The following is an 18,254-nucleotide window of genomic DNA, read 5'->3' as shown; positions in this document are numbered from 1 at the left end:
AAAACTTTTTTCTTTCAAATGACATTGAGTATGAAATTCCACATTCAACCCTTTTATTTAAATAAAAACTAAATTTGAGACACCCCTTTTTACTCAATTCTATCTTGCTTTCCTTCTTCCCTAGTACATCAATTACATTCCCAGTTTTTCTTTTACAATCAGCTATCATATTTTATTTATGTAGATCCTTGCTTACTTTAATCATCAAATTTTGAAAACACTCCAAAATTCATCTTCCCTTCATATTACTTTTTGATTGATTTTTCATTACTATATTGGAAATAACACAACTAATAGTGAAAAATAAATTTAAACAAAATTATTTTAATAACCAATTAGGAGTTATTCAAAAATAAATTTCAAAGCACAGTCAAGGAAGGTTCTACAATACTCTTAGTTTAGAATATAATTTAAACAGATTAGTACTTCTACTGATAGATTAATTAAAAATGAACAGATAAGTAATAATGGAAAATTATGCAGCTAAATTTTATTTTGGAATTCCACAATTTTCAGCATTTAGATTTGGGCTTTTTCTGCTATAGGATAATTGTTCATTTATATTTCTCCCCAACCACCTCAGTAGGAAATCATTTGCAACTCTAAACATATTTTGTCTGCAAAATTAAATTTGAATTAATTATATTTCTTGCTGCAAGATAGTTCTTTTCAATTATTACAGGTCATAACTTTAACAAACTTGGTATTTGAAACAAGTATTTCAAAAATCATACATTTATCTTCTCACTCTTGTAAAACCATCATCATCAGCATTATTACGTGTATCTTTTCGGAAGGAATCTCTTTCATCTTTGGTATCCACTCTTCTATCCGAACGATCATTGCTTGAAAGATTGTCTCGAGCCCGCCAGGACGATCCACCAGATGGTGCAGAATCTTCCTTTCTAGCACTTCTCCAGCTATCTCCAGAAAATCGAGCACCTGTACTCCTTTCCGTCCTTCCTCCACGATCAAATCTATCTCTGCTATCAAAGCCCTGATCCTTTCCGAAGCGGTCTCTTCCGCTATCAGGAGCATCTGATTGATCTCTATCAAAGCCTTGAGGTGGTCTATCTCTCTGGTCTCGAGACCGATCACCTAGCGGCCTCCTCATATCCCTATCATCTCTGTTTCTGCTTAAAGCTCCAGACCTCCAATCACTTAATGGGCGATCTCTATTGTCATCGGATCTTAATGGGCGATCCCTGTTATCATCAGATCTTAACGGGCGATCCCTGCTGTCATCCGATCTTAATGGGCGATCCCTGTTGTCATCCGATCTTAATGGGCGATCCCGATTATCATTGGACCTTAATGGGCGATCCCTATTATCATCTGATCTTCTCCATGAATCACCACTACCATCCTGTGGCATGTCACGGAAAGATCGAGAATCTTCTTTTCTCCATACTGATCCTTCCTCCTTGGGCTTTCTTCTCCAAGCATCATCATCCCTCTTGTCATCTCTTTTGCGCCAGTTCATGTCTTCTTCAACAGGAGGTCTGGATTCTTTTTCTTCCCTTCTTGATCCCCAGCCTTCTTTTCTCTCTGGTTCCCGCTCTCTTAATGATCCAGATAAGGGCTTTTGAGATGGCATGGATGAATCCTTCAAACTCTTCTTTTCTTCATCTTTCTTCTTTTCTAAAGCAGCCAACTCTTCTCGGCGCAGTCTTTCTTCAATTTCCTTCTCTTTAGCTCGTTTTTTAGCTTCAATTTCTTCCAACTTTGCTAAAACTTCTTCACGTTCTCGTTTACGTGCCTCGTCTATCTCACGTTGTTTCTTCTCTTTTTGGTCCTTCAGCCATTGTTCTCGTCTATCTTGTTTTCTTTGCTCTTTTCTCTCTGCAAGACGTTTCTTTCTTTCTTCCTCAAGGACCTTTTCAAAGGCAGCAAACTTTTCTTCGTAAAGAGATGCACGTTCTTTCTTCAGACGTTGTAGAAATTTATCTCTTTCTTCCTTCAACTTTACTAGGCGATCTCTGTATTGGATCGATATAGCACGCTCTTCCTTAATAGCTTTGATTCTCTCCTTCTCATGCAGCTCCCAAAATTCAATGTCTTTCTTTCTATGTTCTTGGTACTCTTTCTCAAGTAATTCAATCTCTTCTATCCTTTTAGCACGTTCAAGATGATCTAATTTTCTTTCTTGCTTCCTCAGTTTGGACTGCAGCTCTTTTCTCTCACGATCCAATTGCTCAACTTGCTTATTTAATAAATCATCTGGGTCTAATTTTTCCAGTTCTAATTCATCCATTCCTTCAAAAATCCTGCATCCAATTTCAGTTTTTTTAAGTTGTTCTATTTTCTCCATCACCACTTTTCGTTTCATTTCAATCTGTTCTCGTAGCAATCTCTGTTTCGTCCGTTCTTCAGTTTCTCTAGCCATTCTTTCTTTTTCTGCTTCTCGCAGTTTCTGCTGTTTGTCCTCTTGCAATTTTCGCTCTTCTGCTTCCTTTTGATAACTCAAATTTTCTAACATCTCCTTACGTTCTTCAATTATAGCTTGACGGTTCAAGATGCGTATGTGATCTTTTGATGATGTTAACAGGTAAGCTTTGATTATTTCTTTGCTAAGATCCTTCCTTTCTACCTTCATTTTATCTGGCCTTATGATACTCACTGCTTTCTTCAACACAGAGTTTATAAATACCAGCTGATTCCTCATTTGTTCACTGGGCATACTTTGAAGATGAGGACCTTCTACTATTTCTATTTGAGATACATTTAATTCTGAGCCAAAGTGAAAACACTCCTTTTTGTGATCAATTCGTACCTGCAAATCATTTCGTCTGGATATCTGAACAATTAAATATTCTAGTGTAAATGGCTGAATAAAGGGAATTAGGCTCAAAAGCCTAGAAAACTGGATAGTTTGATAAACTTGACTTATTTCCTTAACTAATCTAACAACAGTAATGTCCTGAATAGGTGGAATATATTGTCGAAGTTCTGGAAAGTCATCCCAACTATTTAAAAAGTCAAAGCATTGCTGAATACGTGAGCATAATTTCAGGGGGTGGAATTCTGTTTCCAACCATCTGTATAGGTCTTGAAGTTGAGTGGGAGCATAATGAATTATTCCAAATCGTACCAGATCTTTAATAAGATTGACTCGAGTAGGGGGATTGGGGAGTCCAAGCAATGTAGATAACAGGCGGTGATTCTTATCAATCACATTTTCATCAGTTTCAACCAGGCGATCAATTTCAGGACGATTTGGAGGCATTGGTATAGCAAGCGTTGCAAGAATGACACGAGAAGCCATTTTTGATATTTCTTCAGCTGTGATATTCTTTTTTTGTTCTCTTGATAAGTAGAATAGGCGAAACAATGCTGCTGCATGAAACAGATAATTTTGGCTTTTCCAAAATACAAGAGCAAGTTTCTGATAATAATTTGCCATAAGCCTGGGATTTGGAGCTTTTTTGGATAGATTCATTAAGCCATGAATATCTTCGATTGCTTTGTAAGCTTCCTGATACAACTCCATTTGAATAGCGCTGTCCAGCTGCACAAGTCGAGTTTCCAAATGCATTGCTTGGCTTTCAGGATTATTCAAGTTAACTGATGTTTGCTGATTTTGATGCTTGTGTATGTGCCCAAGATGAGCTCTAAGATTATCACAGAGTTTACGAAATTCCGTCTTTCGATTGTATTTCAAACAAAATCGGAAGGCTTCTTGAGCAATATCATGGTAAAGGCGCTCGACTCGTGAATTATTACGCAACAGCTCCAAACATTGACGATAAGACTCCCAGAGAAACTTTACCCAGGGAGCTAGCACGACTCGATCGGTTCTGTCTTGTGTATCTTCACTGCTCACAGCACTTAGCAGAAGATCTTCTGGTGTTTGGACTTGATCTAAATCATCTATGTCAACAACACTTTGCTTAGACTCTTCTCTAGCAGCTTCCGTCTTCTCTTCAGCCAATTTTAAGTAGCCACGAACTACATCTTCCAAAGATTTAATATTAACTTGTTGACAGATATTCCGATACTGAAATAATCCTTCTTTAGCAACATGACTTCTTTTTAAATCAACACATAGTTCCAAATACTTGCTCATAATAGGCTCGTGAATTTTTTGCCATGTTCTGTGTTTTCTACTTTTAATAACATCATATAGAGCATCAAGTGCTCTTTGCTTTTTACCAACATCGATAAATTCGTTGGCCCTTTTCAGGGCATTTTCTGGCCTTTGGAAATAAAGCGGCATTTTGGTTCGTCCGATGTTCAGAAAGTACAACGATTATTAGGAGAAATGATCAGTGTTAAAACCAACCGCATATAATAACACATGGAAAAATTAGAATCACAGTGAGTTTTCCACTTTTTGATTTGTCAGACTATTCCGAAAACGAAAATAAAACTGGATGTGATACAAATTTATCATCCAGCAACGTTGAACGAAATGTTGCATGGATGATTACGGGCACAGTCAGACTCTATTGTACATTTAACGCATTAATTATTCCGCACGAAGACGATTCTCATTGCGAAAGAAAATTATTGTTTTGTAAATAACAACTCTGTTGGTAAATTTAAATCAAAGTGTCAAAAAATATTCAACAAATTACTATTATCAGGAAAAATAACACAAAGAGTCAAACAATGGCTGCAATTAGCTAGCAACCCTCTCAGTGACTTGGCGTGTTGTCAGACTTTTGGCAATGACATTTGGCAATCATTTTGATTTATCCAAGCCACCGAAATTTGTCATTCATGCTGCCATCTGGTGAAGATACTACGTACAAAAAATGAAATTACTCGCACATCCATCGGGATTTTTTAAAACATATTTTGAGTAGAAGCCGGGTTTTATGCGCAAAAATTTATCAAAATGTGCCATAAAATATCCTTAAATTTGCACTAAAAATTCTAGAACTAAGCTTTAACTATTTTTAGTAAAATTTTTTATGAAAGCAAATTTCACATTTCAATAAAAACACAAAAGACCTTTCTACTCTTGTTTTTTTTTTTTTTTTTTTTTAATATTTTTGGCGATAACACAGTGGTGACTTCCCCTCTAGGTGCACGTAATGGGGCGGAGTCACGGACAGACTGCGCTATTGAAATATTTAGGGGGGGGGTATTTTGAGGAATATTTTTCTCATTTTTGGGAGGCTCTCGTGATATTTCTGAGGGTGAGACCTTGACCTTAGGGGGGTGGGGAGGTGGCACCCCTGGATAACATATAACATGCAAAATAATCTAATGATCCAAGAAAAACCACAGGTCACCTGATCTTTTTTGTTCTTGGTGAAGAACAAAATGTTTTTTTGTAATCCTTCTTTTATGAAAAACATTGTATTCATTCATCAATTTATTGTATCAATTTGTATGAAAAACGAGTAATATGAAGTTATTTTGAAAATTTTCCATTATAAGCATTAATGAAAAAAAAAGCAAAAACGTGCAATTGCATATGCATTTAATCCAAGATTCGGGCTCTAATTATTAGGATTTCTTTCTTTATAAGAACTCCTCGTGTAATTAATTAGAGTCAGATAGACAGATTGTAACCAACTGTTCTACAGAAAATCAGAAAAAAATTCTTTTGAAACAATAACTGCGGATTGAGTCTGGAACGAACGAGAAATACGATTTCAATGTTAATGCAAAAAACGAAGAAAAAAGAATCGAAAACTCAAATTTGTTCCTGCAAGTTTTTTTTTTTTCGCAGCTCAAATTCGCGTTAATTCAGGGGGGGGGGACAACCGCCCCTCAACTTTTTATGGTTGATTTATTCAACCTATTTTTACTTTCTTCTATATCTAATATATAGAAGAAAGTATTGGATTCGTGCAAATTTTCGAATTTCGAATTTTGACGGATTCGAACGTTTTAAGGTGTGCTGAGTCCATTTCGACTATTTTTGGAAAATGTCTGTCTGTCTGTGTGTGTGTGTGTCACGTCTGTGTGTGACCAGTTTTTTGTGGCCGCTCTACAGCAAAAACTACCGCATGAAATTGAACGAAATTTGGTACACATATGTGCCCCTATGTGAACTTGTGCCCATTGGTCTTTGGCGCGAATTCCTCCAAGGGGGGTGGAGCAATGGGACGTTTTTTGAGTTACGCGTGCTTGCTATTCCTCAGGAAGTAACTATCGGAATCAAACAAAATTTGGTCCATATGTTTCCCCTAACAGGAGCAGGTGCTGATTCAATTTTGGTGTCAATAGCTCAAACGGGGGTTGAATTATAGAACGTTTTTTGTCGTCAATTGTGACTGCTGTATCTCAAGAAATAACTAACGGAATCAAACAAAAATTTTTTGACAAGTAGCCCTTAGTGAGTATAAGAGCTGATTTTATTTTGGTGTCAACCAGCTAAAAAGGGGGTAGCGCAATCGCCCGTTCTTTTTTTCCATTGTGAGTGCCCTATCTCAAGAAGTAATGCAACGTTCTGGTTGAAATTTGGAATATATGTGAATCCATACGTAAACAGGCTTTGGTTCAATTTTGACTCCAATCGCTCCAAGAGGTGTTGATTTTTTTTTTTTTTTTTGCGAATAAAAATAGTTTTATTAATCCAACAATAAGAAAGATAAATCGTAATAGATTGTCGTCTGCGTATTTCTCGTGATTTTAATTGTATGGAAATGATCGGAAATATTATCCATAGACTAATAATAAGAGTAGACCGAGCTTCCCCAGACTTGCTGATGAAAAAAATTGGTTCATGGATACATCATGTGACTGGTGGAAGGCTCGGCGAACTACTTTGGCGGCATGGTTGCCAGCTGGCAGGATTATCTATAGTTTGGCACTCGACATGTATTTTAAGACGTAATGTGATTTTATTATAATTTTTTTCCCAGGTGCAGAGATGATTGAACTGTTTTTCTTTTAGTTATGCATTATTTTGACATTAGTAATTAGCTTTTGTTGCCCAGTTTTCAGTAACTTTTATTTCATTCGGAACTACTACATCAGCGTTGGCGTAAACGTAATGGCGTAAACGTTTTGCATTAACGCAAAAATGTACTAATCGGTATCTTAAATTGAAATTGTAGGTAAAAATCTTACCGTTTGCCGATTCTTTTTGGGAGCTTGCATCTTTAATTGCTTAGAGAGTTATTAAAATTGAATAAAGAAAATGCACAATACTATCTAAACGAAAAACTCACTATATTAACAAAGTATTTACAACTTAGAATAACAAATTTACAAATCAGACTCCATAAAAGATCATTCTTTCGTGTTTCATCAATTCTATTTATTTTATTTCTCGCTCGCGTTGATCGTCTGCTACGATCAACGCTCGCTGTTGCTAGGATATCCACCAGTCACATGGTTTGGTTTATGAGCAGCAAAAGGGTTACCATAGCTCGGTCTACTCTTATTATTAGTCTATGATATTATCTCAATTATTTAAAATTTTTAACTGTTGCCATCTTATGTTTGTTAATAAATAAAATATTTGTAATTAATTCAAGTAAGGCTTTTAAAGTAACTTTCCATTTTCGCTCTTTGTTTTGTTTTTACAATAATTCAGACATTGGGATGGTCGTCAAGTTTTTGCATGTGTAATTTTGTTTTTGTTAGGAATATTGCTTCCTCGTCAAGCATGGGGAGGGATCAGAAAAAGGAAAAATATAGAAGAAAGTTTCGTGATGGCCACAACATACTAGTTTAATTAAGGAACCAAAACTAGAAATAGTTTGAAAAAAAACCGGAAATATCAAAATTTTCAGAAGATTAATTATTTTTTTTACTTTTGTACACCATTTTATGAAGCATTATTTAGCTCCAGGGACGTGTAGAGAAATTTTGGGACCCGTCAGAAAATGACTTTTACGTGCAACCTCCATATTGTTTACCCTATTTATATTTCACCCTTAATTTTAAAAATCTCTGACCCCCCGTTCAGGCTCGGGCCCGGGCCAACAGGTGGTCCTTCTCACCCCCCCCCCCCCCTCTGCATGCCCCTGTTTAGTACAAGCAATTACTTTTGTTATTGTATTCATTGTTTAAATATAATTAGTAAATCAATTGTTTTACTGAAACAAGCCATACTTAAAGTCAAACCAAACAACGTAAGTAGAAGCACAAATTTGAAAATTACAGCAGACACGTGTTTCGGCGTTACAGGGAACGCCTTTTTCAATGCAAAAAATAATGAGCTTATGGATGAAAAGACATCCGACAAAAGGGCTTTTGTCGGATGTCTTTTCATCCATAAGCTCATTATTTTTTGCATTGAAAAAGGCGTTCCCTGTAACGCCGAAACACGTGTCTGCTGTAATTTTCAAATTTGTGCTTCTACTTACGTTGTTTGGTTTGACTTTACTATTCAGCACAAAGGTATTTATTTATCTTAAGCCATACTTGTTTAATAACATTATTAAAAACTGTTTATGTCATCTCAAAATACTTCGGGCAAAAAATGTGTCTAATTCATCTTTAAGTGTTTCTTCAGGGAAAGTTTATTGTGTACAAAGTTCTTCAAAGTCTTAAGAAAACAGTGAGTTAAATTAAGATGTTGGATTTATATCAATTTCCACTTATCTGTTTTCAAAATCAGCACTAGCAAAATTTTGTACTTTTTTTTTTGTCTCTCTTTTTTTTATAGCAATCACGATTGCTTATTGTTCTCACTTGACTGTTTCTGACGTGCTATGATTTTATTTTCCGCCCACCACCCTCTGCAGCACCACCGTCGACCGGCCTCACGATGCTGCTCCTCTAGCGAAAACCTTCTCCAGATTGCGTCCATATCCTACACGCATACATATACACATGCATGCTACACACACACTCACATACCCACACACACATACACACAAACCCCATCACACACATACACACACACACACACTCATGCCTACACAAAGACACAAACACACGCCTACACACACCTACATACACACATACCCACATACACACACATGCCTGCACACACGCAAAATAACACGTGATTGCGAAAAACATAAATTTGAATTCAAGATGTCAAAATTCAAATTATTATTTATTTATTTATTTATTTTGAGCAATCGCGATTGCTTATTCTTACTTGACTGTTTCTGGTGTACTATGCTTTTATTTTCCCCTCGCCTCCCTCTGCTTAACCACCGGCGACCGGCCCCTCCCGATGCTGCTCCTCTAGCGAGCTAAGGCTCCTGCTTGCGTCCATATCCTGCACACACACACACGTATACATACACACACACTCATGCATGCACACAGACACAAACACACGCACACACATACATGCAGACACCTACACATACACAGATACAAACACCCGCACACACCTACACACACACACATACACATCCCCACCCCCCAACACACACAAACACACATGCCAGACCCGTGTCCAGGATTTCATAAAAGGAGGGGTTGAAACCTTTTCCCTTTGTAACTTCCGTTGTCAAAGGAAAACTAACTACGCGTGTTGAATAGTTCATTTTAGTTCGATAACTAGGCTTTTTTTTTAATACGTTTTGCGTTTTTTTTTTTAAATGAAATCTTATTTGTACAGTTGAACATTTTGTAAAAGCACACATTTCTTTTATGCCACCTCATTTTCCTTCTTTTTTTTTCTTTTGTTTTTCCATCAAATAACATTGAACAGGAATTGAATGAAAATAAAAATTTTATTTTTTAAAAAAATATATTGCTGTTTCGCATAGAAACATTTTTCTACTGTGTGAAACGACTAATTCATCCAACACTAAAGGCGTACCATAAAAAAACAAAAAGCAAAGTAACCATTTTCCCTGTCCCTAAGTTTTTTTTTTGCGGGGGGGGGGGGGCTACGTCATTGGGGTCTAATACTCTTTTAAATAATTTTCCCCTGCATGCTTACAGCATTGCCGGACTCCCCAACCATTCCATTTTTTCAAGCACTTAGAAGCGAAGGTGCTTGGGAATCCTACAATTGAGGAAAATGTTAATTGTTAAAGTTGAGGAAATATTAAAGAGGGTGAATACTGTATCAGAGTTTAACTCTAAAATTAATTAAAACTTAAAATACGTTTTGGAAAATCGTTTAATGATTCATTGATTTTTTTTTTCAATGGGAGGGGTTTAACCCCTAAAACCCTCCCCTTGGACACGGCTCTGACCAGTGGTTGGAAGTAGCGCGCTACAAGTAGCGACGCTACTGTAGTAGCTACATTTTTTAGTAATTTGTAGTGTAGCGCACTACTTTTTAAAAAAAGTAGAGTAGCGAGTAGTTCGCTACAAAAAAATGTAGCTTGTAGCAATTTCTGGAAACTACTTTTGAATAAAGTTTCAAAAAAAAAACGCATTTTTAAACGAATATGACTAGTGCAAGTCTTACGCAAGTAAAACTCGCACCTATCAGATTCGTAAGACTGAAAAATACGAGCTGACCTCTAACATATTACTTTGACGCCATACGTTGCATCTGTTTGACGCCATTAGTTTGTTTGGCATAGAAACTTTCATTTTCCCAATATTCGCCTTGAATAGAGCATGGCTTAGAAAGAAAGAAACGATTTTTTTCCGTTTCATGAAAACTTTGCCCGTTAAGCAAAAAGCTTTCGGCATCAATGCCATTTGCACATGCAGTCGAACCTCAACTTACGAGAGGGATGCGTTTCAAACTTTAGATAAACAGCTGGCTTATGCGAAATTATATTTCACCAACTTCATATTTAGAAAGAAAAAAATGCTGAGCGGCGATTTGTATACGTCAACAATCTGATGTTTCGACAAGTACGGTGCGGGAAATTTTGACTTTCAGGGATGCTAAAGGGAAATTCCATTCACGAAACTAATATTTAGTACCCAAGAAACAAGATGATATAAGCCCTGCGCTTCCGCCCCGAAAATTTTCGTGTTGCGGGTGAGGAATTCGCGTCAGCTGCAAAATGCGTTTCTCGAGTAAAACTCGCTATATAGACATTTCGCGTTAGTCGAATTGCGTTGTAGCCGGAGTCCATTGTTGTTTAAAATTGCTCTTTGAAGTAAAGTAAGTATTTTTAGTTATGTTTCATGTTTCGGATAATCAGTAGCACCGTTTGAAATATTTTTCCTTTTTTTTTCTTTTTCACTGATAGAGTATTAATATATTAACATATTAAAAGTCAATGAGATGGGTTCGAAACCCTAGCTTGAAGCTCAAAAGAAATTAATTCCTACGAAATATAAGTTCCTTCAAAATTAACACATATAATGAAAATTAAAGTTTCTCTTTTGTTTAAAAGATTCTTTTCATCATCTAAATCATTTTCATTTATATGTATGTCTATGTAAAATTTAAATCGAATTTCATCTCAATTTCAATTAGCCGAGTTACACTTCTTGAATGAAATGCTACTTACTGTCAGGAAAGGATTAAAAATTTGAAGGTTGAATTCCTTCCACTTCTTAATCCTTTCTTGCAGGGAATATTCGTGCAAATGGTAAAAAATAGTCCAAGAGCCCATGATAGCCAGACATACGTCATAGTATAAAGGCCCAAAATTTTCCCGCGTAAGCGCACTGGAGCAGGTATGAAGGGTTCGCTATTAGTTAAGCTGACTCGCGCTGGCTTTGGCGGGCAAGAGGTAGCAAAGGCGCGAAAAAATGGTGAACAAAAACATCATAGTATAACGCGTGATTTTTTAATATTTTGTTAGGGGTACTATTACGAGTTAAACCTTTCAAAGCCAGACACTTTGCACGCTGGCTTTGCGCAGCCAGACACTTCAAAGCAGGGAAAAAATGGTGCACAAAAACATCATAGTATAAAGCGTGATTTTTTTATATTTTGTAAGGGGTGCTACTAGGAGTTACGCCTTACAATGCCAGACACTTCGCACGCTGGCCTTGCGCAGCCAGATACTTCAAAGTTGGGAAAAATCGTGTCCAAAAACATCATAGTATAAAGCGTGATTTTTTTTATATTTTGGAAATGGTGCTATTAGGAGCTTAATTCATTTATTTAAATAGCGCAAAAAAAACTTCCTTGTGCAAGAAGTAGCGTTTGCCAAAAAAAACCCCTCAATATTTTAATTAAATTAATTACGCAAATATGTAACGTAAAATGATACAGCGAAACGTCTGGCGGGGGAGGGATGATTCAAAAAAGAAAGCATTCCTAAGTTAAAAAAAGTAAATAAAAAAGCAAGTGCTACCGTTAGCAAAAGCAAAAAAAAAAAAAGAAAAAAAAAAAGAAACGTTGCAGCGAATTAGATTCAATTACTCAATATCGAATCGAAATCTAGGCAGGACGTCACAGAAATTGGAAAGAACCTTTTCGCACTATTATGACGTCACAGCTAGGTTGTGAAAGGAAGAAAGTTTATTCCTCGTGGGCCATTGCTGGAAGATACGATGTGTTTAAAAAATTGTAAAAAATGAGCAATTGCATATTTTTGGGAAAAAATTCTTAAGAAGGTGAAATGTTTTTACTACTACATATTAAATTTTCTGAAAGAAATCTCGCATCTTTTGTGGGATGGGTTTAGAAAGATTTAAACGCAAAAAAAAAAAGCGAAAAATAAAGGTTTTTTTTCGAAGTTTCATTAAAAATTGAAAAAAAAAAAAAAAGCTATCGCGTATATTTGAAAACTTTCTTCTTCTGAAGAGGGATAAATGTTTTGACTACTACATACTAAATTTTCAGAAAGAAATTCCCATACTTTTTGCGGGATGGGTTTAGAAAAAATTAAACACAGGAAAAAACGCAAAATAAAGGGTTATTTCACTTTTTCAAGGGTTTGAAATTTTTCCCAACTTTGAAGTGTCTGCACTGTCAAAAATGAAACGCTCAATTTTAACGATTCGGCTATCCTCGAGCACTATTTCGTTATTTTCGACGATCCTTTCGTCACCGAATCACGTGATATTTGACGAAACCAGAAATCTCAAAATTTTGACGAAATTATTTCGTCCCAATTTCGTCATATTGCAGTGCATTCTGGGAATTTTCGTTTCAGTCTTGTACTTGCTCGTTAAATTATCTTACGGAAATCATCCTACAGGATTCATAAAAAAGGTTAGTATTTATTGAAATTTGTATGTGCAATGTGCCTTCTTTTATGTATTGTTAGATTTTTGTTTAGTGTTGTGTTTATTGTTGTATTTAAAACACATTAAAATTGAAAACGAACGGTTCGATTAGGTTTAGAATTCTGTGTGTTGTTAACTTTGAGTCACCTCCACGTTAGGCTTAGCTAGCGTTATTTTTTTTTATTTGAAAAAGAGAATATTGGTTTGTTGACATTTATTTCCAAAAACGTACTTCCTTTATTTCGTTAAAAAAATTACAAACATGACTAAAGAATTTGTAAGAATTTAAACTTACAAAAAAAAAAAAAAAAAACACACTCCACCGTAGCTAAACTAACACAGATGATATACAGCGCTTTTATAAATGGCATAGAACTTTGAAGCTTTTAATTTCAACGTGGAATATATTACATGGTTATGTGTTTTCATTCTTCTCCATGAATTTTACAAAAATAATTCTGTTAAACGAAGTGTATTTTTTAGTTTAATAGTTCAAATTTGTTTCATTCCGCAGTTTTATTTTCTTAAAAAAATACTATGTACCAATCCCCCAGTAAGTATTGATATTTTTTCTTCTTCCACTCTACATTTAATGTTTTTTTCAATATAATAATTTATACTGTAATTCCCAAAAGTGTTCGCAAACTTATCATTTTCAATGAAATATTGCTATACCCATTAGTAAAAATTAATATTTTGGAATGGGTAAACAATATTACAAAACTTCATGAAATATTTAAGTAGCAAAATAAAATTGATTTTGAAGAAATTAATAATCAAAAAGTATCAAGAACTTTATAACACAAAAGTGTTCGTAGAAAATATTTTAAAATAATTGTTTAGCAATCTTTGAATAAAATCGATGAAACTCGAGGAAAAAAAAAGCGCTTGATGCAATAAAAAATAAATGCAAACCGTTTATATCAGCTTTTGGATCCGAAATGTTACCGTCTTTTATTTTGTTAAGCTCGTAGACAAGACTTTTAAATGCTTATCCCATGTTGTTTATATAATCTCTTTCCCTGTAGCAGATGTTTCTAGCAATAAGTGCTTATGTTCATTATTTGTGGAGCCCATTTTTTTTACTTGCATAAAACATGAAGTAAAGTAAATATCAATTTAATAAAAATCATTTTAAGATAGAGAAAATATTAATTTCCATAAAGAATTCTATCTTTGTGCTTGATATTTCAGCAGAATATTTTCAATATTTTTAAAAAAAAATCCGCAAATTAAAATAAATTATTGAAAGTAGAGTTTTAATGTTTAACCTCGATTTAAAAAGAAAAGATAGTATAGCAGCATGTTTGAAAATTGTAATAACAATAATAAGCATTTTTTGTTTATTTTCCCACTTCATACACTAAATTTATAGGTTTTTCTATGTCAATTTGTGTTACATGATTTGTCATAATTATGAATTTTTCCATTATACATAGTTTCTACAGCTAAAATAAATGCAGCATTAATTTTATTGCCATATTTGCCGCCTGAAGGTATTGTCAACAAAAAGTGAGAAATCCCGGTCTACATTAAATCAGACTAAGAAGCATTTTATAGATGAACTTCCAATAAATCCAAATTTTTTGTTGGAGCTGTGATTTTGCTGGATGCAAAGTAAAATGTCTGAAAATTTAACCGAACTTCAATTGAAAAATTGAAAGGATAATGAAAATATATGAAAAATTAAAAGGATAATGAAAAAATAAGAAAAATTAAAAGGATAATGAAAATATATGAAAAATTAAAAGGATAATGAAAATATATGATAAGAAGTAACAAGCTTTGCTTGTTTGCACCACACTGGTCCCTATTTTCATTATAAATCTTTGGAAAAAAAAATCCATTGATATCAGTCAATTAGTTCTCAAGACACAAACAAACAAGGAAATGCACTTTGTTATTGGGTTTCCCCTATCTTTGGCAGCTCTTCTCCCTTGGCGTTTTTTTTTAATTTACTGCGTGAAAATTGCATATTTTAAAAATCAAATATGCTTAGTTAAAAGGTGATACTCCCTTCGTCTCCGTCCCAAACTAGTAAGTAGAGCTACATTTGAATATTTTTGTACTAGTGATTGATTCTCATGGTTTTATGATTTTGTTCGAATATTTTTTAAAGATTTCAAGGTACTATACTTAATTAAAAACTTTACTTGGCAAGCATTCCCTCTTAAAATCATTACCAGCTGAGTTTAAAAAATCCGAAGTACACACGCCCTTAAGCTACGCCCCATTTTGTAAGTACTCTACCCCCAGTATAGCAGAAAAATCAGTTTTTTTTTCTACTAAATCCCTATCCATCAGCTAGAAGGTAGCTCTATGTAATTATTAGTTAACTTATGAAATGGAGCTTGGCTTCGAGTGTTGGAGCCCTGGGTTTTTGATTCGAATTTGATAATGGTTTAAGGAGGTAAAGCTCGGTAAGTAAATGTTGTTTATTGATAACATAGCACAATAAAATCTCTGAAAAAAGTGCAAATAAAATCATAATCACCAGTTTCAGTACTACTTAATTCATAAGTACTTTATTGGAACTAATTTGAGTAGGGGGAGAGAGTACTTCAGAAAACATTCGTGAAGAAAACGGAACACGAAAATCGAAAAAAAAAAGAAAAACGGTGTATTTTGGCTATCGGTTAAAATAAAAAATAAATTTAAAAAAAAATCACAGATCAACAATTTTCGCACTTTTGATTTTTTTATAGCTCAAAAAAATGAAAATTCACGACTTGATGTGCAAAAGAATTAACTCGTTTAATGGCTAAATAATGCTGATTCTCGATAAATTGAAGAAACTCTAATTCTAGAATATTATTCAGAAATTAATTTTAGAAACTATCTGAGAGTCTATCTGCCTAAATAAAAATTTTGTTCATCCGCTGTAAAAATAACTCATTCTTGCAATCTGCTTGAAAAAAAGCTGTCAGCATTGAAATCATCATATATTTTGAAAAATATGAAAATTAAATCATATGCTTTTCAAAGTCACAAGCGAATCGTAGCTTTTTAACTTAAGGAAAAAAAAAACTCAGATTTTGAAAGATATCGTGAAAACATGTTTTATTTCAGAAATAAACTGATGAATTTAATCGTAAAACTTTCCTCGAAATAGAAAAAAGATCCATGTGCATGAGGGCATACACCTATGGACTTAAAACCTTTACTTATTATGTTATATATTCTCTTTCTAAAACTTTTTTTAGGATGGATCCAACATCACGGAGATAATTGGAACAAGGACAGACGAAGACTTTTTCATAATTATAACAATATTGTAAATGTTCGTATATTATACATTGATTTCATGTTACACATGTTTGAAAATAAAAATAAAAACTTAGGGGTGAAAAGCAAAGGTATATTTTTATAATTATTTAACAAACATTACACTAAATTAATTTTACCGAAAGATTTATTTCACATCTGCATTTTTTTTAAGATTTATATTTTCAAATACCTTTTGCAATTTTGGCAGAGAATTGTTTTCAAAGTATGAAGTATGAAATGCATGCAATAATAAAATTCCTGTATTAAAAACCAGGAATTTTATTATTGCATGCATTTCATGTGGCCAAATGAACATTCTACATACAAGCAAAATTAATAAAACAAATAATTAATTAGAAAAAGAAAAAGGTAAGCTTTTTCTTAAGATTATCTAATTTTATTTTCTGTATCTAACTTTAGAACAAATATGTACTAACTTAAAGTTGTCCAATTTATTGTACTTTTTCTTTGAAATTTGTGGTATAAGTTGGATAAAAATATTTTTTTTTCTGGAACTTTTCATGCGATGCAATTTTCTCCCGAACATATATCGATCTAACTGTGCATAAAAGTGGCACATGATTTATTTTTCCAGAACCCAATGTCTGCTGAGGAAGTAGCACTTTTATATTCCCAGTAGGGGCAGGGCGATGTAGGAATTTCAACATCGTGATGCATCGCCGTCCTTACATCGCGATGAAGCGATGTAGTTCAAACAGTTTGAAATATTCTTTCCGCTTTAGGGGCACCCCCCCTCCCCAATTAGGGGAGTTTTCCTTACAAAAATCCAGGCTTTTGTCAGATCTTTTTCTAATTTGGCACATATGTTCTTTAATCACATGGGGTAGTACCCCATATGAATACTACCCCATGGGAAACTATCCTATGTGGATTTCCAGCATCAAAGGATATCTGGGCCAAATCTGGAAAAGATCCGACGAAAACTGGATTTTAGTAAGGAAAACTCCTATGGGGTTTGCCACACATAGCGGGGCGAAAACTACACTATGAGAATGCCGAAACATCAAAAGACAAATGTACCAAATTTGGAACAGATCAGACAAAAACTGGGTTCTTTTAAGTCCCCCCCCCACACACACGCGTGGTTTCCCACTCCATAGCGGGACGAAGACGGGAATTTCCGAGCGTCAAAGGATATCTGTGACAATTTTGGAAAAGGCATGATAAAACTATTTTTTTGTAAGAAAACCCCTCATTTGGTGGTTGTCCCCCATAGCGGGGCAAAAACCACCCTATGAGAATTCCTGAGCATCAATGAACGAACCTCTATGCCAAATTTTGAAAAGATCCGACAAAAAATAAATTTTTTTTTCAAGGAAAACCCCATCGGGATTGCCCCCCCCCCCCCACCCATACATTGACGAAAGCTAACCTCCGTGAATTCCTGAGCATCAAAGAACCTCTATGGCAAATTTAGAAAAGATCGGAAATTTTTTTTTTTTATATAAGGAGAACCCCCAATGCGGTGTTGCTCCCCCCCCCCATCATGGAGGGTTGAAAACTACCATGTGTGAATTCCCGAGCATCAGAGGACCTCTGTTCCAAATTTGGAAAAGATATGATAAAAACTGTTTTTCTATAAGAACCCCTCCCGTATGGGGGTTGCCCCCCATAGCGGAAAGAAAACCACCCTATCAGAATTCCTGAGCATTAAATAACGAAACTCTGCCAAATTCGGAAAGATCCAACAAAAACTGGATTTTTTGTAGGAAAACTACCGTAGGGGTTGCCTTCCCCCCCATAGAAGACCGAAAAACTACCCTGCGTGAATCCCCGTGCATCAAAGAGCCTATGTGTCAAATTTTGGAAAGATCCGACAAAAATTGGATTTTTTTCAAAGATCCCCCCCCTCGCCCCCCTCCCCTTATAAAGTGATGAAAACTACCCTGCGTGATTCTTGAGCATCTAAGAACCTCTGTGGCAAATTTAAAAAATATCGGACAAAAACTTTTTTTTAAATACGGAGAACCCCCAATGTGGGGTTGTCTGTTCCCCCA

At 34.9% G+C, this 18,254-nt stretch overlaps 1 protein-coding gene across 1 annotated transcript; it reads right to left on the bottom strand.

Annotated features, from left to right (window-relative positions):
- Positions 1-304: 304 nt before the first annotated feature.
- Positions 305-4,216, bottom strand: LOC129234066 (eukaryotic translation initiation factor 3 subunit A-like). Its single transcript, XM_054867957.1, has one exon. It carries the CDS (start codon positions 4,214-4,216, stop codon positions 737-739), a length of 3,480 nt encoding a protein of 1,159 aa, XP_054723932.1. The 3' UTR covers positions 305-736.
- Positions 4,217-18,254: the final 14,038 nt, after the last annotated feature.

The sequence above is a fragment of the Uloborus diversus genome, unplaced genomic scaffold (genome assembly GCF_026930045.1).
Source record: "Uloborus diversus isolate 005 unplaced genomic scaffold, Udiv.v.3.1 scaffold_965, whole genome shotgun sequence".
NCBI lineage: Eukaryota > Metazoa > Arthropoda > Arachnida > Araneae > Uloboridae > Uloborus > Uloborus diversus.
Note: the sequence above shows the minus strand (reverse complement) of the source record. Positions and strands in the feature narration are given on the sequence as shown.

Coding starts and splice junctions, on each gene's coding strand:
- LOC129234066 (XM_054867957.1), bottom strand. CDS start 4,216: ATGCCGCTTTATTTCCAAAGGCCAGAAAATGCCCTGAAAAGGGCCAAC.